The following is a 27,505-nucleotide window of genomic DNA, read 5'->3' as shown; positions in this document are numbered from 1 at the left end:
AGGGAGAAAGCAGAAGGCTGGGACCGGGGCTGACAGTGCTAAACGGTAGAAAAGGGGAAGCCGAGTCTCACCTTCGTCCTGTAAGTTAGGGATGTGGCTTATTACCCAGGCTTAAGGACTTCTTGTGACCACGTCCCAGAAAACGTTATTATATAAAATAAGTAGATTTACCAACAAAGATCACAGGCCTACTCTATCCCAAACCCATAAGAGAACCACCTGCTAGAGATGCTCAGTAGTAGTGATAGGGACCAGGCTTTCTTCCTGCAGCTTTCAAAAGCTGAGAGCCAATATTCTTTCCCACCTGCCCCTAAGTGGGCAGCATCCAGTGGTAGAGGCTGCCGCTGGTTGAGAGAGGAGGGGAGAGGGAAAGGCCCTTTCAGGAATGCAGTCCCTGGAGGCGTCTCCCTCCCTGCTTGTAGGATTCCAAAGGTCTGAGATAAACCCCAGGATAGAGTCCAGCAAAGACGCTTTGGGCTATATTCTTCTGGGAGAGAGCAATTCCAAGAGAGGGATTTTATTTTTAAAACCCTCATCCCTGCTGCGGGAGGGGGGTGGTGGCAGGCACTGGGAGAACCTGTGTTTGCAACAGGAAGGAGGCATTCTACTAGATGTGTATATCCTTTTACACTTTCTGCTCTTACATATTCTCTTCTCTATTGTATCCTCAAGAACTGTTCCTGAAAAACTCTCAGGGCATGAGTTAAGATCACAATGATTCCTAACATCAGCTCTGCTTCTACTATATTTTTCCTCCCAAGGCTTTCCACTGGGTAGAATTTTAAATTTGAACAATGGTTCAAAGGCTGAGAGACAAACTGCTCATTACTGGAAAGAGTGCCAGGAATCCTGGGAAGCAGACTCGCTCCCCACCGGAGCTCTGCACCTAAGAGTAATGGCTGCTTTCATAGTCACAGGAGGCTTGGATCAGTGTTTCTTTTCATTCTCATCTTCTTTCAGTAACTGCTGGGATAAAAGCAAGCCTAGGAGAATAAAAAATTCACAAACAGGACAAGAATAAAATATTTAGGGCAAGAGATCAGAAGTTCTTTGGTTATTCAGTGAACTGAACTAACTCTACTCAAAAAAAAAAGTATGAGGAAATAAATGTCCATCAAACTCCATGTCACAGTGGGTATTAGCCTTTCGACCCCATCTCACAGGCTCTAAGCTGTCATGCCTAGCAAGTTGAAGTAAGAGACTCAGACTAATCCAGTGATAAAATGGAGCAGTTTTGTCATTATTAATTCTGTTCCCAATATTTATTACATCTTTATTCTGAGAAGCATTCTACCAAAGTGGTTAAATGGCCCATTCTCTCCCACTTCTCATCCCAAAATCCAGTCAGTGATCAACAGTAGGAACGGAAGGGTTATTATTACTCCATTAGGTGCCTTAGAGAAAATCCAGTCACTTCAGAGGGGCAGTTCAAGCTTTCCATCATTACTTCCTTTCCCCAGGTACAATCAATGGCTTCTGAGAGGGAAGATAGGTTTAGAGCGACATGGTTGAGAAGCATTGCACTAAAACTTATTAGCTTTATTCACTATTAATGTGATCTTCTTGGAATACTTGTCAGAAAGTACTTTAAATATCTAGTTTTTACACGGCAGTCAAAAAAATTTTTTTTTCCAAACCAGAGCTAAGGTTAATTTTCTCAAGAGAACAGCTCCCTCCCAGAGTGGTCAAGAAGAGGTTAGGTACTAAAACTATTGTTCATTTGTAGTCACACTGAATCTGATTCAGTTCGTGTGATAACCCCACGTTGGCACTGGGAAAGCTCTTTTCCAGGACCTATCAATTAACACAGCTTAAAAGACATTCTATGCCCAAGCAGTTCGGGCTAAAAATAACTCTGTGGGCTATTTCTTTTCCTTTACTCATCCACAGAAAGCATTTGTATGTCAACAAGATCTGTGCTCCTTGAGTGAGTGTTTTTACTCCCGCCTACTCCTCCTTGAAAACAGGGTTGTTTGATACAATCAGGAAAGTCACAGGGTTGGTGTGAGACATACAGAACAGCAACACTATGCTGATGGAACCAAGTTTCGTGACTGCCAAGTATCCAGAGAAAAACAGAAGGATAAAAGAACCCACTATTCACAGATAGGATAATTTAAAAATATATTCTCCCTTCCCCCTCCTTTCTCACAAATATAGGCAATTCTTGGAACATAATATATCTATTTATACACAGAATTCACTTCTACATTAACAATCAGTAACAACTGAGTGCTGACACGTATGAGGTACTTTTCTAAGAACGTTAGGGGCAGTAACATTCATTTTCACAAACCTGTGAAGAAGGTACAATTATCTCAGTTTCACATTTGAAAAAACGGAGGCACAGAGAGATGAAGTAACTTGTCCAGGGTCCCTTGGCTAATAACTGGCAGAGCAAAGATACAAAACCAGGAAGTCTGGCTCCAGAGCCCACACTCTAACCATTACACTATGCTGCTTCTGCAACAATTCCGCAACAAAAATGATCTTTTCTGATTTCCTACAAAGCTGTATTTCCCGATCAAATACATCCATTTACATTTTTTAAATTAAGCAGATACATGGTCCCATGGTTCATCTTAATGTGAAAACAAGGATCAACAGGAACATTAGTCTCATCCAAAACATATGAACCCTCTTAAAACACACAGAATGTTACCCCTTTCAAATGTAAAAACACACTGAGATAGCTGTTCAAGCATAATGATTACTTTCTAGCAACAGGAAATGTTAGCAAAATTAAGGCCCTGGACACCTGCTTCAGTTTAAGGAGTCAGCACTCAATGGATCTCTCGTGGCTATAACGGAACTTAAGTAGCTAATATCCGAAAGACAATTTTAACAAGACTGATTAGAGACTGTTTAATTCTATGAATATATCATTATGGTGATGGAGCATAAAGTAGAAAGTTCCTTTCACTTAATGAATCACTAACACATTTGCAAAAATATCAAAGCATTGGCCTACTCAGCTATGACAGAAGTTCCTATAATCGGGACTTTGGAAGGCCAAAGCCCCATTCACCTGCTCCTTTCCCTCCAAGTCTCTAACCTTTACTTAAAGCTTTGTGTAATCTTCCCTCAATTTCTCCCATCGCTCAAACACCACATTTATTGATAAGCTGTTATAGACCAATGCCATTTTTTAAAGAACTAGCAAGCATATTTTAAGATACCATTTTCTAATTGATTTGCTTCAGAAATAGATTACTGTATACCTCTCAAATATTAAACATTTTGCCTTAGACAAAAGCTCTCTTACATGCAGTAATTCTAAGATCAACAGATCACTTGGCTGTCATCACCTAAATGTTTACCATGACCCAAACACTGATGTCACCATTTGGGTGACAAAAGCAAATCAGGAAGTTTTGCTAAATAAGTCAAACTCGCCCAGCCCTCCTTGGCCTCCTTCCTTAGCTAGTTTGACACAAGCAATTTCCTTTCACTGATGCATTTACTTTCTACAGATGTAACAATAAAAGGGGAAAAAAACCACTGAAAATTCCATCCTGATATCCACTGGAATGCAGAGGTGGACCTAACCAGCTGGGCGAGTCAGTCTCAGCTTCCCTCATACGTTTTTTTTTTTTTCCAGTAACAAAGCTGAAAAATGACCCATGTTATATAGTTTAACAGGAGACTATAAAAAAGTTTTAGTGAAAACCATTTTTGTGGATGGGAAGGGCTTCAAAACTTGGTGCTTAAGTTACTTAACATTAGACACCATCAGATTGGGCTGTAGAAAATCACACTGGCCTAAAATGACTTTAGAAAGACAGTTGTAGTGGCAGGTTTCAAGAAACTGGCAGGCCACTGATATTAGTATCTAATAGCAGTCCTCTGATCTGGGGGAGAAACCTTAAATGTGTCTCTCTTGATACTGACTCAAGTCAGCAAACAATGTCCCCAGTCTGTGCATGACTGATAGTAAAAACCACACCTCCAATTTTCCAGCCCAGACCATAGTTCTCCTCCCATTTCCCTCCCAGTACAGACAGGTGATCACAGAAAGACAGAGGCAGTGCAGTTGCTTCAAAATATTTAATACGTGTTAGACACGTAAAGTTACATTTTTATACAAAAATCAATACAACGAAGGAGAAAATACTGTACAAAAACCTTGTCAGCTCCCCCAACCTTTATACAACAAAGACTGGAGTCACCATATCTACCAAAACCATAAGGTCTTTCCACTTACGGCGTCTGTCTGTAAACTTTGTTTCATTAAACACTTTTTAAAAGCACTGTGTAGTAGTTCTGATCTAGAGCTTTTAAAAATATATCTTTTCTCTATAAACTCCGTTATTTCCAAGCTCGAAGTCTTCCGTGAAGTTCATCAAGCTTTTCTCCCCGTGGGGAAGCCACTGGCCGCTAGTATCCCCCTTTCCCAGAATAATCACAGGCTATAGACGTTTCTTCAGTGAGAGAGGAAGATGGGGAAGGAGAGAAATAATACAAGTCTCTACTCCAGACTAAATCCCTCCAGGTTTAGGAAATCCTGGGAGGAAACGCCACTCCTGGCCCGGGTGAGGCTCCAGCTTTCATGTAAGGGGTGTGTGTAAAGTCCCTTCCTCCCCCGAGAACGGATGGGGAACTCCCCGGGCCGGCCTTTTGAGCCGCTTCCTTCTCGGCGCTGCCGGCGGAGGAAAGTCCCTGTCTGCCCCCAGCCTCCTAAGCCCCGGGGAAGGGGTGATGTCTTCCAGAAGGACAAAACGGTCTCAATTCAACAAGACAGACTGACAGACACAGACACAACAGTTAACGATCGTCCTCTTCCGATAAGCCTCACGCCCCCCAGGCTCCGCAGGAGACCCGAGAGGCCGGCAGGGCGGGCGGCCGAGGCCAAGGGCAGTGCGTCCGCTCGGCCCGGCAGCGCCCCGGCTCCCCACGCGCCCGGCGCCTCCGCTCCCTGCGGCGTCCTCGAGCCCGGAGAGGCCCAGCGCTCGCGTCGGAGTCGCCCGCTGCTCAAGCTCCTTCCCGCAGGGGCCCGGGGCTCAGAAGGCCACGATGGCCGTGCTCCAGGGGTTGATGTCTCTCAGCACCGGCTGATCGCAGCAGATCTGCCCGGGTTCGGCGGCTTCCGGGCCGCTCTCCTCGGCCTCGGCTTCCTCCCGGCCGCCCGCGGGGCTTTTCCGTAAGAGTCCCGAGAAGCTGGACCCGAAGATGCTAATGAGGTTGGCCACGTTCCCGGTCTCCATCTCCTCCTCATCGGCCGCCGCCCCGCCCGCCGGCTCCTCGGGGTGCCGCCGGGGCTTCTTCAGCGGGCTCGAGCCAGGTGCCGGGCAGTCCGCGGGGCCGTCCCCCGCCGCCGCGCCGCGCTTCCTGGGGCAGCCGGGGGGAGGCACGGGGCGCTCGTCCTTGGCCGGCCGCGGCGCACAGCTCAGCGCCCCCGGCCCGGCCTCACCTCCTGGGGGGCAGGCACAAGGGCGGTGCGCCGCGCGGGGCCCCTCGGGGCAGACGTCCGCGCCTCCGGCGGGGTCCCCGGCGCCCCCGGCCGCCGCCGCGCGCGGAACCTCCGCGCGGCGCCAAGCCGCTTCCGCCGTCGCCGCCGCCTCTCCGCCCTGGAGAGTGTCCCCGGCGCCCGGCGCCGCAGGCTCCGCGTCAACCGCCCGCCGCGCGTCCGGGCCGGCGGGGCGCTCCGGCGGCGTCTCGGGCTCCGGCCAGGCGGCGCGGGCGGCCGGCGGGGGCGGCTCCCCCCAGCCCGCGGGTGGCCCGGCCGCCGGCTCCCCGGGCTGCGGCGGCGGGACCGGGGAGCCCGCCAGGTAGAGGCCGGGGCACGGGTCGCTCAGGTAGACCTGGCGGGCGCTGCGCAGCACCAGCGAGACCAGCAGGTTCTTGTGCAGCTTGATGCCGCCGCGCTGGCCCCGCGAGTTGTAGATCTTGCCCAGCGAGATGCTGACGATGCGGTGAGCCTCCAGCTTGAACTCCATCCTGCCTGCCTGCCGCACCGGGCTGACGCGGGGGCGAGGGCCGAGCGCCGGCCGCGTTCGGAAACTGGGAAGGGACGAGCGGCGTCCACAAGTCCGCCCGGGGTGGCCCGTCGCAACTGAAGATTCTGAAGGGAAACGACTCCGCTGACGCGCTCACGGACCCACCGCGCCCCAGCGACAACAGACAACCGGCCAGTTTCGGATCCGGCCGCTAACTGAGGGCAGCCGCGCCGCCCGACGCCTTATATACGCGGCCCGCCCGCCAATCGCGAAGGGCCGCCAACCGTTCCGGGCGGGTCGTCGCGCCCTCGTGCGCCGGGCGCGGCCAATCGGAGGCCGAGGAGGGGCGCCGGGCAGTTCGAACGTTAGTCCCGCGGAGCAGGCTCTTAAAGGGGGCGCCGATGTGCGGTGGCGGGGGACGGGTGGGTCGGGTCTGTGCTCACGGGGCGGGCGGTGGGGAGGGGGCGTAGCCACAGTGTTTTTTGTCGTTAAAGATTTCGGCTTGCCCGAACCAAAGCGAAGTAAATCATTCGAACTTTCATCTGAGTGTGGTAGTGGACTTTGCTCCTCAATAAAGTCCGCATCTTTCCCTGATCAGCCCCGCTGTCCTCCCCCGCCACAATTTCCAAAGCTGCACACATCTGCAAGTTGCCGGTCAATCCTGGCAGAAATGGAGATGATGGCAAAATGCCGCAGAGGAGACCCCTGGATAACAAATTGTATTACTACAAGATAGTTAGCAGATATTAGTTTTGGATGAGTCCCTTGCCCCCTAGAGTCACACGCTCTTAGCATCTGTCAATTCTAACCCCGGAGAAAGAAAAACGGGGTTCTAAAAGTGCCTGTGTTTGCCTGCTTATCAAGGAATTGTGTCTAGGTACAAAGTTATTGCTTCTTCACTAAAGCCAACATGTATCACTTTGTTCTCTAGATTCTGGAACAAACACACATGTCGCATGTTACAATGAAAGGTGGTACAGGTTCTCCACAATGATTTTTTCTTTTCCCACACGAGGACTGACTAGTCCACTCTTGGAAAAGTCTAGCCAAGTTCTAAAAATACAAATACAGAAGTCCTGTGTTCCCATGATGATGTCATAATCTTATTTTGTGTCAAGGTAAAAATATAGGGGAAGAGTGTTCCGGAATTTTCTGGTCCGTCAATGACTTAGTCTACCTACTATCCTTAGTACACAGCATTGTGGCAGAATCACCACAGGATTGTCCAGGGTCCTGGAGTGGGTTCCTGGAGAGTCCGTTCAAGTTAGTTGCACCTAAGCTCCACCACAGACCTGCCTGATGACTCTGGATAAATAACCTCAGGACACGTTAGTTTCTCCAACTCTAAAAGGGATCACACACACATCTGTTCTGTTGTGCAGAAGATAAGTGACAACTCTCAGCCACAATCTGAATCGTAAAAGTAAGTATAGCCTTCTTGGAGTCCATGTGAAACAATCGGCCTGATCCTGCACGAGGGTTGGGCCACATAGTGTATTTAGTTAGGAGAAATACCAGTGAAGGGTGGGCTTGGTTATGGCCAATTCACAATCAGGAGGCCTGCAAGGGATGTGCTGGCTCAGTCACATTACCTATGCCCACAACTTATTGATGGTAACTGAGACACCATTCCATGAGACCCAGAATTCCTTCCCTCTAGGGATTTTCAGCTAGCATAAAGAAGGAGATAAAATTATAACGAATAATTACAAAAGCAAGGTGTATATTTTGAGTTATAACATGACAAATTTTTTCTTCTATTTTCTCTTTCTTTGAGAGTTACTAGTCACTTTAAAACACTAATTAAGAGCACAGGCTCTGAAGACAAGCATCCTGGGCTGGAATCTCAACTCCACTTTTTACTTGCTGTGTGACCTTTGAAAGTTATTTCACCTCTCTGTGCCTAGGTCTTTTTCATTTTAAAATAGAGATAATAATAGTGCCTACCTCTTAGAGTGTTTGTGAAAATAAAACAAGGTAACACATGCAAAGGTCTTAGAACAGCCTGGCATAATAATAATAAGCTATCAATGTATGTTAGTTATTAGGACACATTACCCTGCACATGACCTGGGGGTGGGAGAAGAGGCTGGGGAGGGAAGGAACACAGATGGGAGAAACAAGTTGTATGTGAGGAGGGTGTTGAAAAACCGCAATGTAGGATCCACAAGTTCAAAGCAGCAGGAGAAACAGAGTCCAGTGTAGGGGATATCGCAAGTGGCAGGTGTGGCAGGCACCTGTAGTAACTGGAAAAGGCTGGAAACAGAGGCTGGGGCAACATGATAGTGGGTCGTGTGTGAGGAGATGGGGCCACAGGGAGCTACTAAAGGTTGTTGAGTGAGGGAGCCACAGAATGGATTCTAGAACGGTTGGTACACTTAATTTCACTTAATTATAAAGAGGATCATTTAATTATAAAGCTCTTGTGAGAGTTTAGGCAAAGGGTCATGAAGGCCTGAACTAGTGGAGGTAGCAAGAATGAAAACACCGAGACACAAAAGGGACTTTAGTGATGACCTGGGATGCCCCGCCCCCCAAACAGGTCCTGATAGAGCAGGCCTTCGGTGAAGGCTTCCTGACCCCCCAGCCTGGGTGTTTCCAGTCCTCCGCCGTATGCAGCACCCTCCTTCGTCATTGCCCTCACCACTTTCTCCTGTCATGCCAGGGCCCCTCCCAGCCTGTGCTCTCATCAAAGGCAGGAGCCCGTCACAGATTTGTACCCAGGAGACGGCAAAAATATTTAACAACAGTGCCACACAGGCACTAACCATCAGAACTGAGTCCTGGAGGCCCTGACGGTGCCAGGAATTATGGGGGCTCCTGCAGGAGGGGCTGGATGACAAGGAAGGGGGCCACTCAAAGGGCCTGGGGCAGAGGTTCTGCCAACGGGCATGGAAGCATTTCAATATTTTAACAACTGGAGTGGCCATACCCAATGCGTACCGAGTGATTGTGCTCTTGGATCCATGAATCCCTAATAGTGATACTGTCTACCCAGCACTGTGCTAGTCGCTTTACAGGCATTATCTATCATCCTTGTAAAGCTCGGAAAGTAGGTGTCATTATCTCCATTTACAGATGAAGAGACTAGGACTCTGAAAAGTTAGGTAATTTTCCAAAGTCTTATAGCTGTAGGTAGAGAGGATGGGCTTCAACTCCAAGCCTATTTAACTCTAAAGCTTGAGGGGGCGGCTCTGGGGCTAGATTACCCTGTTCCACCCCTTACTTGCTATGTGACCTTTGGACAGTTATTTCATGTCTAGGTGAAATGAGAATATCATGTCCTACTTTTGTAACGTGGGCAAGTTATTTAACTTTTCTGTGCCTCAGTCACCTATTGTGCAAAATGAGACTAATAAAAGTACCTACAGTGCTTAACACAGTCCCTAGCACCATACAAGCACTAACTAAGACTTACTAAGTCTAGTTATCGCTATTGTTGTGATTATACCGGTGCCCAGCTCCGTACCAAGCACATAGCAGGAACACGGTTAGTACTCGTTGATTTTGAATGCTTTTTCTACTATACCACATAATAGGTGCTCCATAAATGTCTGCTGACTCGAAATTGAGCACAATCACTGTTGTTGTCAGGATTTCCTCTAGTCCTGAGACAACGAAACGGAAACGTGAGAATTCATCTCTGGAGTGCCTGGGCTCTTATGATCAGCAAGTTCACCTCCTCCTACCAAAGAAAAATGGGAAGACATAGAACATATTCTTCTAAGTTGTAAAAAGCAGGGAACTGAGTTAGAATTTGCCTTCAACAGTCTTTGAGATATTTCTGAGTTAAAGAAAAATTGGTAGGGGCCAGCCAGTGGTACAGTGGTTAAGTTCGCACACTCTGCTTTAGCAGCCCGGGATTCACCAGTTTGGATCCCAGGAGTGGACCTATGCACTGCTTGGCACGCCATGCTGTGGCAGGTGTCCCACATATAAAGTAGAGGAAGACGGGCATGGATGTTAGCTCAGGGCCAGTCTTCCTCAGCAAAAAGAGGAGGATTGGTAACAGATGTTAGCTCAGGGCTAATCTTCAAAAAAAAAAAAAGGAAAAAAATTGGTAGCATGGTGAGAAGCATTAGGGGTATCAGAAGAACAGAGGAAGGAATTGCTGTGGAAGAAGTGGCCAGAGCGTGTCCGTCAGTCTGTTCTGTCCTTCTAGCCCCGTCTTCTCCGTTGGACAGGAGCTGAGTGCTGGCCGCAGCTGTTCCCACTCAGGCACTCTCTGGGCTCTGGCCTCTCTGCCCACTGCTGTTGACTCTGTATCTTATTTTCATGACTAATTGAAGGCTGTCTTATTATCAGATGAGTATAGCACTTGTATTGCCTTAAATTGAGTCTGGTCTCTATAAAAACAAAGCAAACCCACATGAATTATGCCACAACAGCTCTGTGAGAAGGGTGAAGCAAAAATAAGTTTTCTGCACTGTGCCTACCTTTCAATGTTAGAACATTTGGAATTTGTTTTTGGTCCAAGTTGCTTCTGTGAGTGAATACTCGTTTGAATGGCATCTTGAATTCTTTAGGGGAAAAGCTCTATAAAATACACTATTAGCACTTTATGCAAACAATACTCCTCTTGCGCTTCTGAAAACTGACGAACGTGCTTTTCAATTCAACTTTTTCTCCTCACTATTCTGTTGTATTTTACATCTTTTTTTCTCTTGGCTGCTTGACTACTATGGAATTTCTTTATCTTCAAATAACATTTGACTAGGGGTGGACACCGAAGCCTGCCTGCATTTTTTCCTCCTCCTTATTTCCTTTTCTAAACCATTACAGCCCCACCCTTCTTCTTGTCCTAAATTTTGCATCTTGGTTCAGAGAACTTTAAGTTGTTTTTATGATCGTCTTTGTCATGCTTGCCTCCTTTAGTACTCCTAAGGAAAACAAATTCCTCAATAAGTAGTCCATTCAAACTCATTAAAGTGAGCCTAGTACCCTCTCAAGCCACAGAATGAGCAAACACCACCATAGAAAACCCTAGACCTGCACTATTCGATATGGTAGCCACTAAGCCGATGTGGCTAGTGCAACTGAGGAACTGAATTTTTAATTTTATTTATCTCAAATCTAAAAACCGAAACAGGATAAAATCCTATTCCTGAAACCCAATTTTTTTGTCATTTTTTTTTGAGATTTTTTTATTTTTTTATTTTTACTTTTTCTCCCCAAAGCCGCCCGGTACATAGTTGTATATTCTTAGTTGTGGGTCCTTCTAGTTGTGGCATGTGGGACGCTGCCTCAGCGTGGTTTGATGAGCAGTGCCATGTCCGCGCCCAGGATTCAAACCAACGAAACACTGGGCCGCCTGCAGCGGAGCGCGCGAACTTAAGCACTCGGCCACAGGGCCAGCCCCCGTTTGTGTCATTTTTTAAGTTTGAAAATTTGGTGTCCTAATTGATGCTGTAATTATAAAATACACAGCAGATTTCAAAGACATAGCATCAAAAAGAGAACATAAAATAATATTTTTAGAATGGTTACATGTTGAAGTGATACAATTTTGAATATATCGGGTTAAATAAGAGATGTTATTAAAATTAATTTAACCAGTTTCTTTTTACATATGTGGCTAAATTATATTTCTATTGGACCACACTGCCCTAGGAATAATAAATGATAGGGAGGTGTGGACATATGAATATGTATGAGCATATTGTGAGCAATTAACAAACATCCTTGGTTGGAGAAGAGGGAAAGGAGAGGAAAGATAAAGTGAAAAGGAAGTAAAACATAAAACAGCTGTACCGTTGAGGAGAAAATCAAAGAAAAATGTAAAAAACAGAGCTAATTGGCCAGAAGAAAGTTCTTTCTGGAACTGGGAAGTAGCCACAAAGGTAGAAAAGCACAACTCTACTTATCTGAATATGATGACACAGAAATTATGGCTTTATTATGTCTAAATTCAAAATACAAACGTGCAAACAAATTTCGGAGAAAGAGTACTCGCTTGGATAGCCTCAATCTCGTGCGTTGTTAGGGCACATTTATTCTTTACAATTCTGATGTCCTCCTGGAAGCTGCAGGACCATTTGTTTTCAATGTGCCATTTTCCCGCACAAAAACCTTCAGTGGTTCCCCGTGACCTCTACAGCAAAAATCCAACCTCTGGCCTGGTCTCCAGATACAGTGTCAAACACACACAGCTGGAATAGTGAACAGAGCCTGGCTGCTCACCAGCTGTGAGTGGGCAGATTTGCAGGTGGTCCTTATCTTGTAAAATTGGGGAGTTGGACTAAATCAGTGGTCCTCGGACCACAGCTGCACAATGGAATCACCTGGGGAGCCTTTAAATACTGAGACAGCCAGGCCTCACCCCAGATGACTTAAGTCAGAATCTCTGGGGTGAGACCCAGGCTTTGGAATTTTTTAAAGTTCCGTTGGTGCTTTCAATGTGCAGCCACATTTGAGAACCAGTGGACTAGTGGATTGTTTTAGAATCACTTCAGGTCTAGATTCTATGATTTTATGAATCTAGGCAAACCTTTCCAACATTTCTACTACCCTGAGTAGCATAAATGCCCCCTCTTCCCCCAGATAGACAGTTCTAATCAAAGGTATATCTCTTGTCTCCTACTTCCTCAACTTTCCTTTCCTACCCAAATTCTGCACCACCACTTCCTCCAAGAAGCCTTCCGTGCCCAGTGATGTTTACGTTATGTTCACTGGGGCACACACACTCTCTTTCATAACCTAACAGTCATTTCTTACTTAAAACCACAATACCGTTTATCTTGTGATAACCCTTATATTTCCGTTTCGTATTTTATTTACTGACATATTATTTCACTTTTATGTGGACATACTTCTCATTTCCCAGTAATGTTATAAAGTGCCAGGAGATGCTACATTACACTTTTACATCCTGCCTCCTCTATACTCAGAACCCTGAATATTGCTACCTACATATCAAGGGATCAGGAACTATTTGATAAACTAATTAGTGGGTTCCCAAAATTTGAGTCTAAAATATTCAAACACAGCCCACCAGAGGGTAAAAAGAGCGTCCTCGACATAAATAATTCTAGTGGTATATTAACCAAACTATCACCCCAAATACATTTTTTCTTACCCTACTCATAATTATTCATGACCCTAAGCTCTACCGTTTCCCCATAAGAAGCTATTTTTCTCATAAAATAAGCTGATTTTTGATAGACCGTTTGCTTTTTCTGCCATGCAGTTTACAAATATGTGATTCTATTACTGAGAAAGTAATTGCAGGGCCAGCCCCATGGCCGAGTGGTTAAGTTCACACGCTCCGCTTCTGCAGCCCAGGGTTTCACCGGTTCAGATGCTGGGCACGGACCTAGCACCACTCATCAAGACATGCTGAGGCGGCGGCCCACACAGCACAACCAGAAGGACCTACCACTAGAATATACAACTATGTACTGGGGGGCTTTGGGGAGAAGAAGGAAAAAAAAAGGAAGAAGATTGGCAACAGATGTTAGCTCAGGTGCCAATCTTTAAAAAAAAAGAACGTAATTGCTTGCCTACTCTTTTCTGATTAAACATTTACTACAGGTTAGGGAATGTACTGGAAATCCTACTGGGTATTAGCACCTCATTTAGGAGCAACCTCTATATCTTTCAGCTGATGAGAAAGTCTGGCCTCTTCTCCCCACTCCCATTCTAATTCCTGTAGCTAATAGAACACATTTTAATCATCAGTCAAGTCCATTTTAGATCAACATAGCTGATCTAAATTCCAACATGAATGCTCATTTAGTTCAAAAACCCCAAAGCACTAAGCCGTCTCATGCTCATTTTGACTAAGCAAATTCTGAGTAAGTATTTATACAGACACATCCTCCAGTGTAAAAGGAAGTTTCAGATCTGCTGTCTAACCAGGAGCTAGTGTGTGGAATAGCAAATTTATGGTTGTAAGGCAGTCTGAGCTCTTTGCAGGAAGAACGATTGTGAAATAGGCAGCACTCTCATAGTCTTCTCTGCATCATTGTCACTTGGAAAGTTCTCTGAGTCCAACTCCTCTCTTAATAAAAGATAATTCCTTTTGGCATTCCCTGAAAATGCCAAAAGACCATTGTGGGGGAAAAAAGTGCCCTTTAAAAGTCAAGTAGGATTAGACATCCTTCCATATGAGAATTGGTCAAGGAAGAAAAACTAGTTATGAAATGTTTTGTGGCATTGCCCTTTTAAGAAGCCTAAGATTTTGGTTCCCAGTCTTTCCCCTCCTTTCCCTCTCTGGGCTGTTGGGCTGACGTAATGCTTAGGAAGTTTCAGAGTCACATGGGGGCCCCTGAGGTCAGAGTCTTGAGAAGCCTTTTCTCAGTCTGAGTCTTTCCGTTTGATTTTGAATGTGTCCACGCTGTGATGGAGTGAGTGCGTGTCACCACGGATATTCCGATCAGCGTGCCTGCGTGGAATTGTTTTTGGGTGTGTCACTGGCTGTTGGGTGGAGAGGGGATCTGCTTAGACAGTTTGGCCACAGTGGTTTGAATAAAATGCTATGGTTGGAAGGGATGGCAGAGCCCCTGATGTCTCTTTTCTGTTATGACAGGGATTTTTGTTTGTTTGGGTTTGGGGGGGGGGTGTTTGTTTTGAGGCTTATAAATGATTTTTAAACTACTTTGATTGGTTCTTGGGCCAATATTATGTTTGTTTATGTGTTTCCTATTGGGTAGAGGAATTAGGTTTGTTTTGTTAAAACATTAGTTTGTGTGCCTGTGCTGGGGGAGGAAAAGGAGCCATTTAGCCCCACCCCCGCTCACAGATGGGAGAGTAAAATAGAATGAAGGTTATGGCTTTGCTCTTTTTTTTTCCTCCATGAGCTCTAACTAGACTGGAAGGGTCTGACAAACAATTAACAATCCTCCCCACTCAGCTGCTGTTTCCCAAAATAGCATCCCCTTGGCTGCCAGTGTAGATGGGGGCCTTCAGGGGAGGAAGACACAAAGGTGCCCTCTTTATGAAGCCCGCATCCTCTGTGAGCTCTTGAAGGCAGAGGGGGAAACCCAGGGGATTAAATTAGCAGGCAGCCCAGGCTCCACCTGGAAGGGAAATAGATAATAGGCTTTAAAGACAGGAAACAGCTTGTGCTCCAAAATAATACTTTTCAGAAGCAACACATGATGGATGCTGGGAAGGTTTTCTTTCCCCCCAGTTCATAATTTCAAAGCGAATCGCCCTTTAAGATGCAGCTCGGTGAATGAGTCAGGTCTCCTGGTATTCCTGCAATGCTGCTCCTCCTCGCCCCCGTGTTTGGAAGGACTGTTCCAGCCAGCCCTTTTCTAAACCTGACTCCCAGTTACAGAAATTGCTCAACACCGGGTCTGGAGAGACCTGATTAGGGCTGGTGTTGCTTTTTTTTTTTCTTTTTTCTTCCTTCTCTGCCTTGTCCTTTCTTTCCTGTTTCCCTTTCTCCCTTTCTGCTCTCTCAGACTGCCGTTTCTACCTCTTCCTCTTCCTTTTCTCTCAAAGACCGCCTCTCACACTCCCACATGTCAGTTTGCTCTGCCAGCCCAGGCTCTCTGGGGTCCTGGAATGTCACCTGTCATGAGTGGGGCACTGGATGGGAAGAGAAAACACAGGATGCACTAAACAAAGAAAACAGACCAGCAACACACCTTCGAGAAGGTCGGGAACCTGAAGATAAAGGAGGAAGGTGGAGAAATGGAAGGACCAAATATGCCCCCAAAGGATTAAAAGATTGTGCATATCAAATTGGATTCTGGATTTTGTTTTTTTAAATTTCCTTGAAAATATACCCAAAGGAAATTAAAGCAGCTATCAAAAACAGAAACCCATTCCATGAATTAACTCACAATCAACCTCAGCTGCTAGAAACTACGGGCTTGGTTACTTTTGCATTGTGCATATGCTCCCACTCTAACAGTGATGTTCTAGTTCACGGTCTGGTCATATGACCATGCCCCCTAGACTGGGACTTCCCTGCAGGCATCGGGCGGGTCTCCTGTGTGTATCATCAGTGCCAAGCACAGCACTTGGTCCAAAGGAGACGATCAAATGTTGGAAGGATTCTTAAAGTGTTGGGGTGAGTGGATGGATGGATGGATGGATGGATGGATGGATGGATGAATGGATGGGAGAATAGACAGTAGAGGAAGACACTTGGAATACTCATAAATTATCTCTTTTTCTCCTGATATTCTAGAAAAAAGAATGTATTGACAAACTTTCTTCTGAAAGATAGGCAAAATAAAAAAGTGATATGATTAATTTTGATTTCCAACAACACTTGCTCTTCATATATCCTCTTCAGCCCGTAGTGCTATACTTGGCACACACAAAGTTATGCTCGGCACACATTTGTTGAATTAATGATTTAGGGAGGAATTAAACAGCTATTCTCCCTTAAGGGAAAGGTTTCCAGGAAAGAGAATGGAGGAGCAGTATATAGTGATACAAATAGAAAGCATTTTATGAAATTATCTTTCCCAGCCTTGACTTTGTGAGATATCTTAAGAAGAAAAAACTTTACAAAGAGAAGGGATATTTTGGAGACCATGGAAGGGCTTTCAAAGTAAAGAGAGAGGAATGGGAGTATGTATGTGGTGTGATATTTCCAAAGGATGCTCTTTCAAAGGCATTCGCGGCCGACTCTAATGTTAGACGTTTGGATCCAGAGATGCCTACATTCTTTTCGCTTTGGCAAGGACTCTGCATAATAGAGGGATATTAATTAGGAAGCAAGGTGAGTGCCAGAACAGTAGGCGAAATAGAATACCCACAGCCCAGAGAGCACAGCTTCTACTCTGACCCAAATTGGGGTGGCGGAAAGGATGTGTGAGTTAACAAAGGACTGAGATGATGCTAAGCAAATATGTGATTATGCAGGTATGTAACCAATATTTAATATAACGACACAATAGCTCAATCTGAGATTTGTCACTCAGCTACCTTTAGGTCATTTATTTATCCAATTCCTCCCCGACTCCCCAAACCCCACAAAAAAACAACAAAAAGCATAGGAGAGCTGAGATTTACACAGGCCAGGAGCTTTACCAAATTCTGAACACAGAATATGCCTGGGAGGTATTAGAAAGGGCAGTTAATTGGTTGGCTCCTGAATGTGTTAATCCTGAGCAAAGCTGTGTTACTACCTCATTAGCACATTAATTCTACTGACTATTCTCTGTAGTTCTGTATCACTTAATATCTTGGGCATTTATGGAAGGGGTTTTACAAAATCAAGTTGTGTTGACTAGAATTGCAAACTAAGACTTTTGACTCAAAAGCCCTTGTTCAGGAACATTTTAGATTAAGAAAAGATATGGTTGTAAATATGTGCCTGAAATAATGAGCCTGACTCTTTCGTCTCTGCTCAGAAAACCTGCGGTTGGTCTCAGCATCTTCATGGTTCCTCGCCTCTCCTGTAAGCACACAGTGAGAGGTGAGCAGGGTTCCCACTCTGCCAGCTGTGCTGGAAATGGTTTCTGGGACCAGTGAAGGATTCGAAGACTCCTATCTCCACACACCCATAACCACTCTCCCAAAGGAGAAGCGGGGTAGGGGGTGGGGGTGGCTTACTTAAGATACCACCTTTACTCCAAAGTCTTCTGCCAGTCCCTCAAGTTGGAGCTCAGTGCTGCATGTATTTTTCATGCACCTTATTTTTTGCATGTATTTTCTACAATTCCCTGCATGCATCTCTTTCTTTCTACTAAATTATAAAATGGTTTGAAGTAGGGAGCTTTTCTCAGCCTCTATCTCTCCAGTAGAATCCAGCCTACTGTCTTGTGTCTAATAGGTACTCCATAAGTATTTGTTGCTTTGAATTTTTGAGAGATAGCAGGAGGTAATAGAACATTGGATGAGTAATCAGATTCTCAAGTTTGGGTTCTGCTGCTAGGCAGTGGGGTGACCCTGTGTAAGCCATGGCACTTCATGGGCCTTAGGATCCTAATCCGTGAAATGATGAAGTTCTAAGGTCCCTTCCAGTTCCAAAACACTAGAAAAAGAGAATGAAAAAGACCTTGAGCAGCTCAACTTTATTTGCCAAATTAGTGGCAGTGGAGGAATATTTAAAGGAAAAAGGAAGTGAGACGTTTCCTAAATGTTTCCGGTACTTATTAAAATCCCTGCAGTTCAGGTTCTAAACCAAGAAAATATGAGGACAGAAAAAGCCATCACAACATTCTGGTTAATGACTTAAAAGAATAAATTGGATTTCACCCGTGAAGATTCACTGATCATCTTCTATGTGCCAGGCACCATACTGGACCCTGGGAAGCAGAATGAGTATGACCCCATCTTGCAGTGCCTTCATGCAGCTCACCCCCTAGTAGGGGAGATAGATGAGAACATAATAGAAATTCATCATTATCAGCTCTACAATAGGACAATGTGCAAGGACAAGGATGGGATCAAAGAGAGCAAACGTCACTGTTCTGTGATGCCAGGCATGGAGACGAGAGGAGAGCGGGGGCCCAAGACTCACAGTGTCAGAGAAAGATGCTTCAGCTACTTTTTCTTTTACTAGTTGTAGAGGAGGATAATACATAGAAAGATGGGAGTGGGTAGGCAGAACTCCAGCCACCATCCAACTGTTAATGAAGTAGCATCTGCCCCCAAAGCATGCGAGGGCACCACATTTGTCTGTGTTGTTCACTGAGGTATCTCTAGCACCTAGGACAGTAGCTGGCACATAGTCATGCTCAAAAAATAGTTGTTGAATGAATGAATAAAAACAATACATTAAAACATATCCTCTGTTCACCTTAGCCCTATCTTTTTGACCAGTTCAGAATGCTACACAGTGGCATCACAGAAGCCAAGGAAGAAGATTTCAACAAAAAGGTATATCCAGTGATGATAATTCATGTCACATATTGCAGAAAAGACAAGGGAAATTAGATTGAGAAGTAGATTGAGCAGTTGGGAGTTTCCCGGTGACTTCCCCAGAAAGAGTAGAGCTGGAATGGTAGTGACATACATAAGTCCTTCTGCAGGGTGTTGAAGAGTGGTAGGGAAGTGAGGCATGGAGACAGCTAGCAGATAGCTTTGTTTTTAAGAACTGTCGCTGTGAAGATGAAGACAGGTCTTAAGCAGAGAGAGAAATCCAGGAACTTGAGAGGGTTTCTGACAGTCGAGAGAGATTCGTTAAAGGACAAGGAGTCTTCATCCAGGGCAGGTCCACTGGGTATAGGAGGAAAGGGAACCCACTAACGCTGAGTTCCCATTGTATTTAATTCTCTCAACAACTCTTGTGAAGGTGTGGGACTTATAGGTGAGGAAACTGGGGTTTGAGATGTTTTTTAGACTTGCTTAAGATATGCTACAACAAGGATAAACCTTGAGGACATTGTGCTCAGTGAAACAGGCCAGTCACAAAGACAAATGCCATATGATTCTACTTACATGAGATACCTAAAGTGGTCAAACTCGTAGGGACAGAAGTAGAATGGTGGCTGCCAGGGGCTGGGGAGAGGTGGGGATGGGGTGCTGTTGCTTAATGGATGTAGAGTTTCAGTTTTACAAGATGAAAAGAGTTTCAGAGATTGGTTGCATGACAATATGAATGTACTTAACACTACTGAACTATACGTGTAAAAATGGTTAAGAGGGTGAATTTTATGTTATGTGTATTTTACCACAATTTAAAAAATGAACTTGCTTAACATCACACAGCTAGTAAATGGGGAAGATAGAATTCAAATTCTCACCTGGTTGGCTGTGAAATCTCTGCTCTTTTCTATAAACAGCTACACCAGTCTATGAAGTTGAAACTACAGTAGGGAGAGGGGATAATTGGCAGAGAAAAGTTTTGGGCGAGTCAGTAAGGCAAGGGATCTAGAGCCGAAGGTGGGGGACCAGCCCGGAACAAAAGTAAACTACCTCTGTGAGACTGAAGGTAAGAAAGGAAAGGTGGGGGTGGGAGTAGGTCCATTCTGCTGGGGAGCTGAGGAACTTCTGAGAACCTTCACTTTCTTTGTGAAGTTGGAGGCAAATGGGGAGGGATCGAGCAGGGAGCCTGAGGGAGTAAAGGAAATTTGGGATAGCTGTTGTGGACAAAACTGGCCAGAGTTACATTTATAAATATATGCCAAGCAGAGTTGAGATTCTGGCCATCATGCTTAACCAAATATGTGGATAAATATGTGGATAAATTCCAGGAGGAACCGCCCCTAAGGAAATATGCAGTTAACTGAAGTTTACTCATTAGATTGACCAGTTCAGTCACAATCAAAAGCATTAATCACATCCCCGAGGTGACTAGGAGCCCCCCAAAACGGGAGGTTTACTTGTAGACTCAAGGTGCAGCTGTGAGCAACTCGAAAACAGCTGCTACAAGGAAACCAGCTTGAGCCCAACAATCAGAAGAGCTGAAGTGTAATGAGTCTTAAGTGGGAGCCCTCCTGCCTGTGCAAAAAGAGGCTTAAAGTTCAAACATCTTGAGCTGCTCGCCACCAAATGATGAGAATTCTCAGTCACATAGGTAGTGACGCTCATCTTAGGAGGGGGCATCTTCAAATTACAAAAGATGGCAGCAAGATCTAGGCACCAAATACTTTGTATTTTTTTCTTCTATAGGGTTTAAAACCAGTGATTTTAACCGGTGGAATTTCCCCCAGTACTTCCCAAACAAATTACTTTTAATGTTACAACATGAGACTACCAAATTCTAAGAATACAGCCTTTTCAGATTATTCCACTGTTAATAGGTCCCCTTAAGTATCTTAATTTGCAACCTACTGATTACAAAGTAAGTGGGATTCATTTTTTTAAAAAGAGTTTTGGGATAGCTACAACAGGCACAGACCACTTTAACAAGCTACAACTGCGAGTCGATTCTATTATTTGACCAATCTCTACATGGAACTAGTTTCATATAAGTAGTTAAGCCAGATAATTACAAATATGGCAACAAAAATGAGTTGCTGCATTGCCCTTCAATTTAAAAGAATATTTTATTTTGAAATAGTTACAGATTCACAGGAAAGTGCAAAGATAGAACAGAGAGTTTCCATGTACCCCTCACCAAGTTTCCTCCATAGCTACATCTTACATAATTATGGTAGCGAAACCGAGAAATGATAGTGATACAATATGTATATATAGTTTGACGTCACTTTTTTCACATGTGTGGATTCGTTTGACTACCACTGCAGTCAAGATACAGGACTACTCCGTCACAACAAAGACCTCTCCCACGCTAGCCCTTATAGTCACATCCACCCCTCTTCCCTTGACCGTCCCTAAACCTGGCAACCTCCAATCTGCTTCCCATCTCTATAATTTTCTCATTTTGAGAATGTTATAGAATGGAATTAAATAGTATGTGACCTCTTGAGATTGTTTTTTTTTTTTTTCCCTCAGCCTGCTGTCCTTGAGATTCATCCAAATTGTTGCAATGTATAGGTAGCTCATCTCTTTTTATTGCTGAGTAGTATTCCACAGCAGGGATGTACCACTGTTTAACCATTCATCTTCGGAGGGACATTTTGGTTGTTTCCAGTTTTGGGCTCTTACAAATAAAGCTGCTATGAACAATTGTGTACAGATTTTTATGTGGACAGAAGTTTTCATATCTCTGAGGTAAATTCGCAGGGGTGTAATTGCTGGGTAAGTATATATTTAGTTTAAGAAATGGCCAAGGTATTTTTCAGAGTTCCTGTACCATTCTGTGTTCTCACCAACAATGGATGAGTGATCCAATCTCTCCACACCCTCGCCAGCCTTTGATGTTGTCACTACTTTTTATTTTAGCCGTTCTTATGGATGTAGTGATATTTCATTGTGGTCTTAATTTGCATGGCCCCAATCACTAGTAATGTTGAACATATTTATGTAAAGACATGAAAATTTGTCATTGGTTTCATAGTTTCTTTTGGCAAATCATTTTACTCTCTCCAAACCTCAGTTTTCTCATTTGTAAAATGAGAAAATTTCGCTATAAGATCCCTAAAATTTAACTAAATGACCCTCCAGGTCTAAAATTCTATGTACCACTAGATCTCCCTGGTGAGTTTGTTAGCGAGGTGAGGAGATTTTAATTTTCCCTTGGGCATCAGCTATTCCCGTCTGCCAAGAATTGACAAGGAATGAATCTTATCCATGGGCTTCACTGACATTTCCATGAAATGTGTGACAACTCCCTTTGTGCTTCATTGGCCCTAGGCCTTATTCAACATTTAAGTCACATCATCAAAGGCTGAGAAAAAATATTCAGACTTTCACAAATTTATGAGACTTTATTAATTTTCTGATTCATCATAAAGTCCTTTTTATTCCTTTGTTCCCAAGATTTACTATAGAACATAGTTTTAAGTAGATGATAGCTTACAATTTTCATCAAGCATCAATTGAGTGCCTACTGTATGCAGATAGAGTGGTGTACTGGAAAGAGCACAAGCTGTATATGGAGAAGGACTTGGGTTTGAATCACGCCTCTGCCATTTATTAGCTGTGACCTTGTCGAGAAACAAAACTTACCTGAACTTCAGTGAAATAGAGATAATACTTGCTGCTAAAGTTGTTGTGAGGAAGAAAGAAAATGTATGTAACATGCCCAGTTCATAGTAAGCACTGAAGAAATGGTAGCTATGCTTATGTGGGACCCAGGGGGGTGGTCCCTGGAGGAAACCTGGAGGAAGAGACAGCCTGTGCCACGCCCTGCGCAATGTGCTTTCACACACACACTTAACTCATTTAATTACTACATTACCGCTGGGAGGCAGGTAGTTACAAACCTGTTTTTATAAAACTGAGGCTGAGAATTTAAACAACTGAAGACCACCCTGATACCAAGTGAAGGACATGGAATTCAAACTGTGTCCTTAGGGGCTTACAGTCTAATCAGAGAGATAAGCCATGCAGAAACAGATAAATACCAACACAGAGTAGCAAGTGTCAGTTGAGTGGCAGAGCCAAAAAGTATTTAGCAGTTTAGAGAGGGAGTTAATTCTGAGGACTGGCCATTTGGGGAAGGCAAAAGGCAACTAGAGGGTTAGAACTTACTTGTGTTGCTGGACATCTCTGAGTTCCTAGACGTCACCAATGCCACTGTCTGTTGGTCCTGGAAGCCCAGCCCGGCTGCTGTGGGGAGGGAGGCAGCCCTCGGCCCGTCCCATTCTTCCCAGCTCTCCCTCCTCCCTTTCGTCGATGGAATATTTATATGCAGGCCCTCCCATCTCACTCTAAAGTTTTATCCAACCTATGTTTTTCAGCATTACCGCAAAAGGTCACTGTCAGAGTTGTATTTCTTCTATTCACATAAAGCCCAGGGTCCATTTTATACAAATACATTCAGATTACCGTCCCTAAAATCATTTTCTACGAAGTGAGCTCGATTTGCTTATAAGCATATGTCTGGGCCATTTTTACACTTGCTAATTTTCAAATGGTCAGTGGGCTCTGCTGCCTATAGTCTGACTCATAGCAGGTATTACAGAAACTCATTCAGTCAATATGCGTATGTATTGAGCGCCTACTATGTGCCAGGCACTGGAGTCTCAGTCCTCATGGAACATACATTCTATGAATGACTGATTAATGAATGAAGGCCGTAAGAATTTAATTTGAATATCAACATTCATGGCAAATTATTAGTAAGAAATTGGAATAAATAAATTCTGTGGCTTTAATGAAATATGGTGTATCCCATGCCACACAGAGAAACTACGAATTCTTTGCGGCCGGGGACAATCCTTGAAAATTTCATCTCTGAGCCTATAAACACATCATCTTATAGACTGATATCATGTTTATGAAGCTGAGCAAGTTTACAAATGTTTGAAATTTGATCTCAATTTTAGTTGCAAAAGCCTAAATTGGGTTAGAGCAGCTTGCCTTTGTCTCCAGCCCTCCTTGGTCCTCAGGGATCAAGGAGTAACACAATTAAGTCATTAAAAGTAGAGTGGGGGCAGCCTCTGTGGGTTATGTCTGGTTTGGCAACTTCCTTTTGTGTGTAATGCACAGACTATGTATTTGTAGCTGTTTTGTGAGTAATATGCAGAGTACAGGCTTTTAGATCTTTTAAATTACCTCAAGGCATTGTATTTCAGCATCTGATGAAACTCCAAATGTTTCACTTTTTGTTATTCCAGCCCTTCAAACTTCCCCGGAATTGTCACCTTTTAGAGTTTGTGTCTTCTCATTGTGTTCCCAGAATTCTCAATTTATGCTGCCGTCATGTTGCTGAGAAGAAAATAGAGCTTTTACTCAGTTCAGGTAACAGAATCGCCTTAGAATCCACACTGATACCTCAAAAAGGAAAAGAAAACAAAGGCTGTTGTAGCGTAGGGTTGCAGACTCATTTCTCCTGGTTTCACTTCCTTTTCCTTTCCGGTGGCTTCCCACTTCGTTCTGTAGCCTCTTGTTCTCTGAATTTATTTTCCATTTGAGAAGTCGTTTTCTCAGATGATGTTTTTCTCCTCGGTTGTTCCCACTCTCTGGCCCTGGTTTTGCTTCTTGAGAGGTCTGGCTGCTGCCTGGCACTTGCCTCAGACCCAGTCTCAGCTTGCCAGGGCTCCAGGCCAACCCAGCCTTCCAGCCGCCACTTAGCCACTGAGCTCCAACTGTCCAGCTCCAACTAACTCCCAACCTTCTGGTCCCAAACATTCTTTCACACCCAAACCCCGCCAAATAAGGGACAAATGCAGAAGCTCCTGCTGGGTTTAGCTAACACCGAATAGGAGGAAGGCAAGGACGGAAAAACATGCAGGATCAGTTCTCCTTAGAACAAGCAGCTTCACATACCTGTTCATTGATAAGGATCGATGAAATTTGTATTTCAAATTTGTATTTCATTAAGTAAACAGTCAAATGACGATAGAAAGGAAAATTCAGATTGTATAACAGCTCTACTGGTCTTAAGAATAAGAAGGCGTATATTAGTTATCAAATATTTGAGCCCCCAAGATGGCTGAGAACTCATTTCTTAGCACCTCTTCTCACAGCCTTCAAGAAAAATGGTGCCTTGTATAAGAACCTCTGAATTCTGTCCTTGTCCCTAATATGTGTGGGGGGAGGAAGAGTGTGGTTAGGATGTTTGGGATCCCTCACCTCACAGATAAGGCAAAGACAAGATAAAGTATTAAATAAAGAATGTCAATGCTGCCGAAACCTTTGGAGAATTCAGACAAGTCCTTGGAGCATTCATTCTGGGCCCCTGGAATGTCATATGATCCTGAGTGGGATATTTCCCCTCTATGACTTCAGTTGTAAGGTGACACTGTTCTTTTGCACCGGTATATGAGGACTAGCTAATTAAAATACTGTACTGGTTCATTCAGGAAGTATTTACTGAGTTCCTACTACATACAAGGCATTGTGTAAACAGACTGTGTAATATGACATAAAAATTTAAAAATAGATCACCGTAAATAAACTCTGATAGGATTATGTAAAACCTTTCAGATAATTTTAGCTGTTTGGATATATAAATAGGGCTTCTAGTTTTACTGTTTTGAATGAATTGATCTGGTTTTTTCCACCATCACCCCTCCCTTCCAAATTAAGTCATTCATCTTAGTCAACAGCAAATTCCCATCTATTCTCTAGTGGTATGAGCAGAGCTGCCACATGAGGTTGTTCTCTGCACAAGGATACCCCACTGAGGGGGCAAACGGGATAGAAATTCACTCTATGTTCTGCTGCCTAAGTGATGTGACCCAGCTGGGTCAGTGTCCACCTAGAGGAGGGAAAAATTTCCTAATTTGCACAAATGTCCCATGGTCTAGCTGTGGCCCTGCTCGTGTCCTCAGTTGGTTCACGAGCCAGAAATAAAATAAATGGGCAGAGCTTAGTGTTGTAATCAAATAAGATGTACAAGATACCCTTAATGGTGTATATGATTTTTATCTTGCTACATGTAAGTCACTCCTTTAAGTGGCTGGATTTGGTGTTCCTCTTACTCAGTCAAGCCAGCTGTGGGGAAGCAAGAAGGAAATCTTCTGGAGAAGGAGGCCACAGTGTAAGCCTCAGTGAGTCCCCCTGGAGCCACAGTTTGGGCTTCTTCCTCAGCAGGGGTTCCCCACAGTCTGAGTGTTTCCAGAAATTTTAAGGCCGGGGGTCTGAACTCATATTGAACCTACCGAAAGACGTCAGCATCAGCCCTCTTGTGTGACCTTCTTATGAGAATCAAAGACAGCAGCCATCAGAAGCCTCAGGCTCTAGAGGAGAAGCTGTTGGGCAAGTACATCAATGAGCAACTCCTTTTACCATCAGGGATGAAAGTTGGAGGCCAGGAACACATTTCCTGTCCTTCATGGGTTGGGGGGGCACTCTTATAAATGGGAGAAAACTAAGTCATGTGATTTAAAGAAACGATAACAACCCCCCGCCCCCAAAATCCCCCCAGAACCATCCAAAATTCCACCAGATTCATTTGACTTAACTCCTCTCATGGAGAGTTAAGGTAAGGTGGACTATTAGTCAATCTCACTGTAGGGTTAATTCATTTAATACTTTGATTTCCCAAGTGTCAGTTGATCCACTGGAGCAAAAGAAGCTTTGCTGGACCAAGGGGAGCCTGCAGAGTTTTGGTATGGGTGTGCTATGGGTACAAAATTCATATTTAAGTCCTAAGCCCCAGTCCCTCAGTGTGTGACCTTACTGGGAAAATAGAGTTGTTGTCAAAGTAGTGGGTTAAGATGAGGCCATACTGGAGTGGGGTGGACCTCTAATCCAACAGGACTGGTGTCCTTATAAAAAGGGAAATTTGGACACAGACACACACACAAGGGAGAACAGCGTGTGAAGACTGGAGTTATACAGCCACAAGCCAAGCAACTACTAGAAGCTAGGAGAGAAGTCTGAAACAGATATTTCCCTAGTGCCTTCAGCAGGAGCATGGCCTTGCCAGCACCTTGAGTTTGGACTTCTGGCCTCCAGAACAGTGAGACAATAAGTTTCTGTTGTTCTAGAAACCAACCAGTTTTCAGTACATTGTTACCACAGCCCTAGGAAACTAACACAGAGTGGAGTTGCGCGGGGGTGTGGCAGTTGCGATAGACTGTCTCTTTCCAAAAATGGCCCCAGCAATATCTCCCCACACACATGTTCTAACACAGTGACTTTCACAATATTCCCATTGAGTCCTGGGGTCTATATACCCTCCCTTTGAAACTGAGTAGGATTTTGGGACTTCCTTACCAAATAGAGTATGGCAAAAGTGATACTATGTGACTTCCAAAGCTAGGACATAGAAATGCCATGCACCTCTGCCTTGATCTCTCGGGACACTCTCTCTGAGGGAAGCTAGCTGCCATGTGAGCGGTCTCACTGCCCTTGAGGCCGCCATAAAGTGAGGAAGCCCAAACTAATCCACACAGAGAGACCATATGGAGAGTCCCTGAGTCTACGTGGAGAGAGAGATGCCTGACGCCCACCCCGAGCTGCTCCAGTCCTGCACCATTTCAGTTCCAGCTGCTATCTGACTGCAACCCTGAGCCAGAACTGCTTAGCCAAGCCCTACCCAATTCCTGACCCACGGAAACCATGCAAGATAGTAAAATAACTGTTGCTGTGTTAAGCTACTAGGGTTTGGGATTTGCTACACAGCCTGCAGGCTTTAGGGCAACCAGAAAATAGAAGGACTTTGGAGAAAGGGAGCCCAGAGTGAAAGGGAGATGCAGAGA

The 27,505-nt window shown here is 44.5% G+C and overlaps 1 protein-coding gene and 1 long non-coding RNA gene across 2 annotated transcripts; one reads left to right on the top strand and one right to left on the bottom strand.

Moving 5' to 3' along the window:
• Positions 1-4,032: 4,032 nt before the first annotated feature.
• Positions 4,033-6,469, bottom strand: IER5 (immediate early response 5). The gene has a single exon (XM_023640667.2). It carries the CDS (start codon positions 5,934-5,936, stop codon positions 5,001-5,003), a length of 936 nt encoding a protein of 311 aa, XP_023496435.2. The 5' UTR covers positions 5,937-6,469; the 3' UTR covers positions 4,033-5,000.
• Positions 6,470-7,228: 759 nt separating this feature from the next.
• Positions 7,229-24,095, top strand: LOC138924230 (uncharacterized). The gene is made up of 3 exons (XR_011439043.1): positions 7,229-7,359; positions 18,648-18,722; positions 23,972-24,095. It is a non-coding gene; the product is annotated as an uncharacterized lncRNA (long non-coding RNA).
• The last annotated feature ends 3,410 nt before the right edge of the window (positions 24,096-27,505 follow it).

Source organism: Equus caballus, chromosome 5, assembly GCF_041296265.1.
Source record: "Equus caballus isolate H_3958 breed thoroughbred chromosome 5, TB-T2T, whole genome shotgun sequence".
Classification (NCBI taxonomy): Eukaryota; Metazoa; Chordata; class Mammalia; order Perissodactyla; family Equidae; genus Equus; species Equus caballus.
This window is presented reverse-complemented; position numbering and strand designations above follow the sequence as displayed.

Excerpts from the sequence above, each read along its gene's own strand:
- IER5 (XM_023640667.2), bottom strand. The coding sequence starts at position 5,936 with ATGGAGTTCAAGCTGGAGGCTCACCGCATCGTCAGCATCTCGCTGGGC.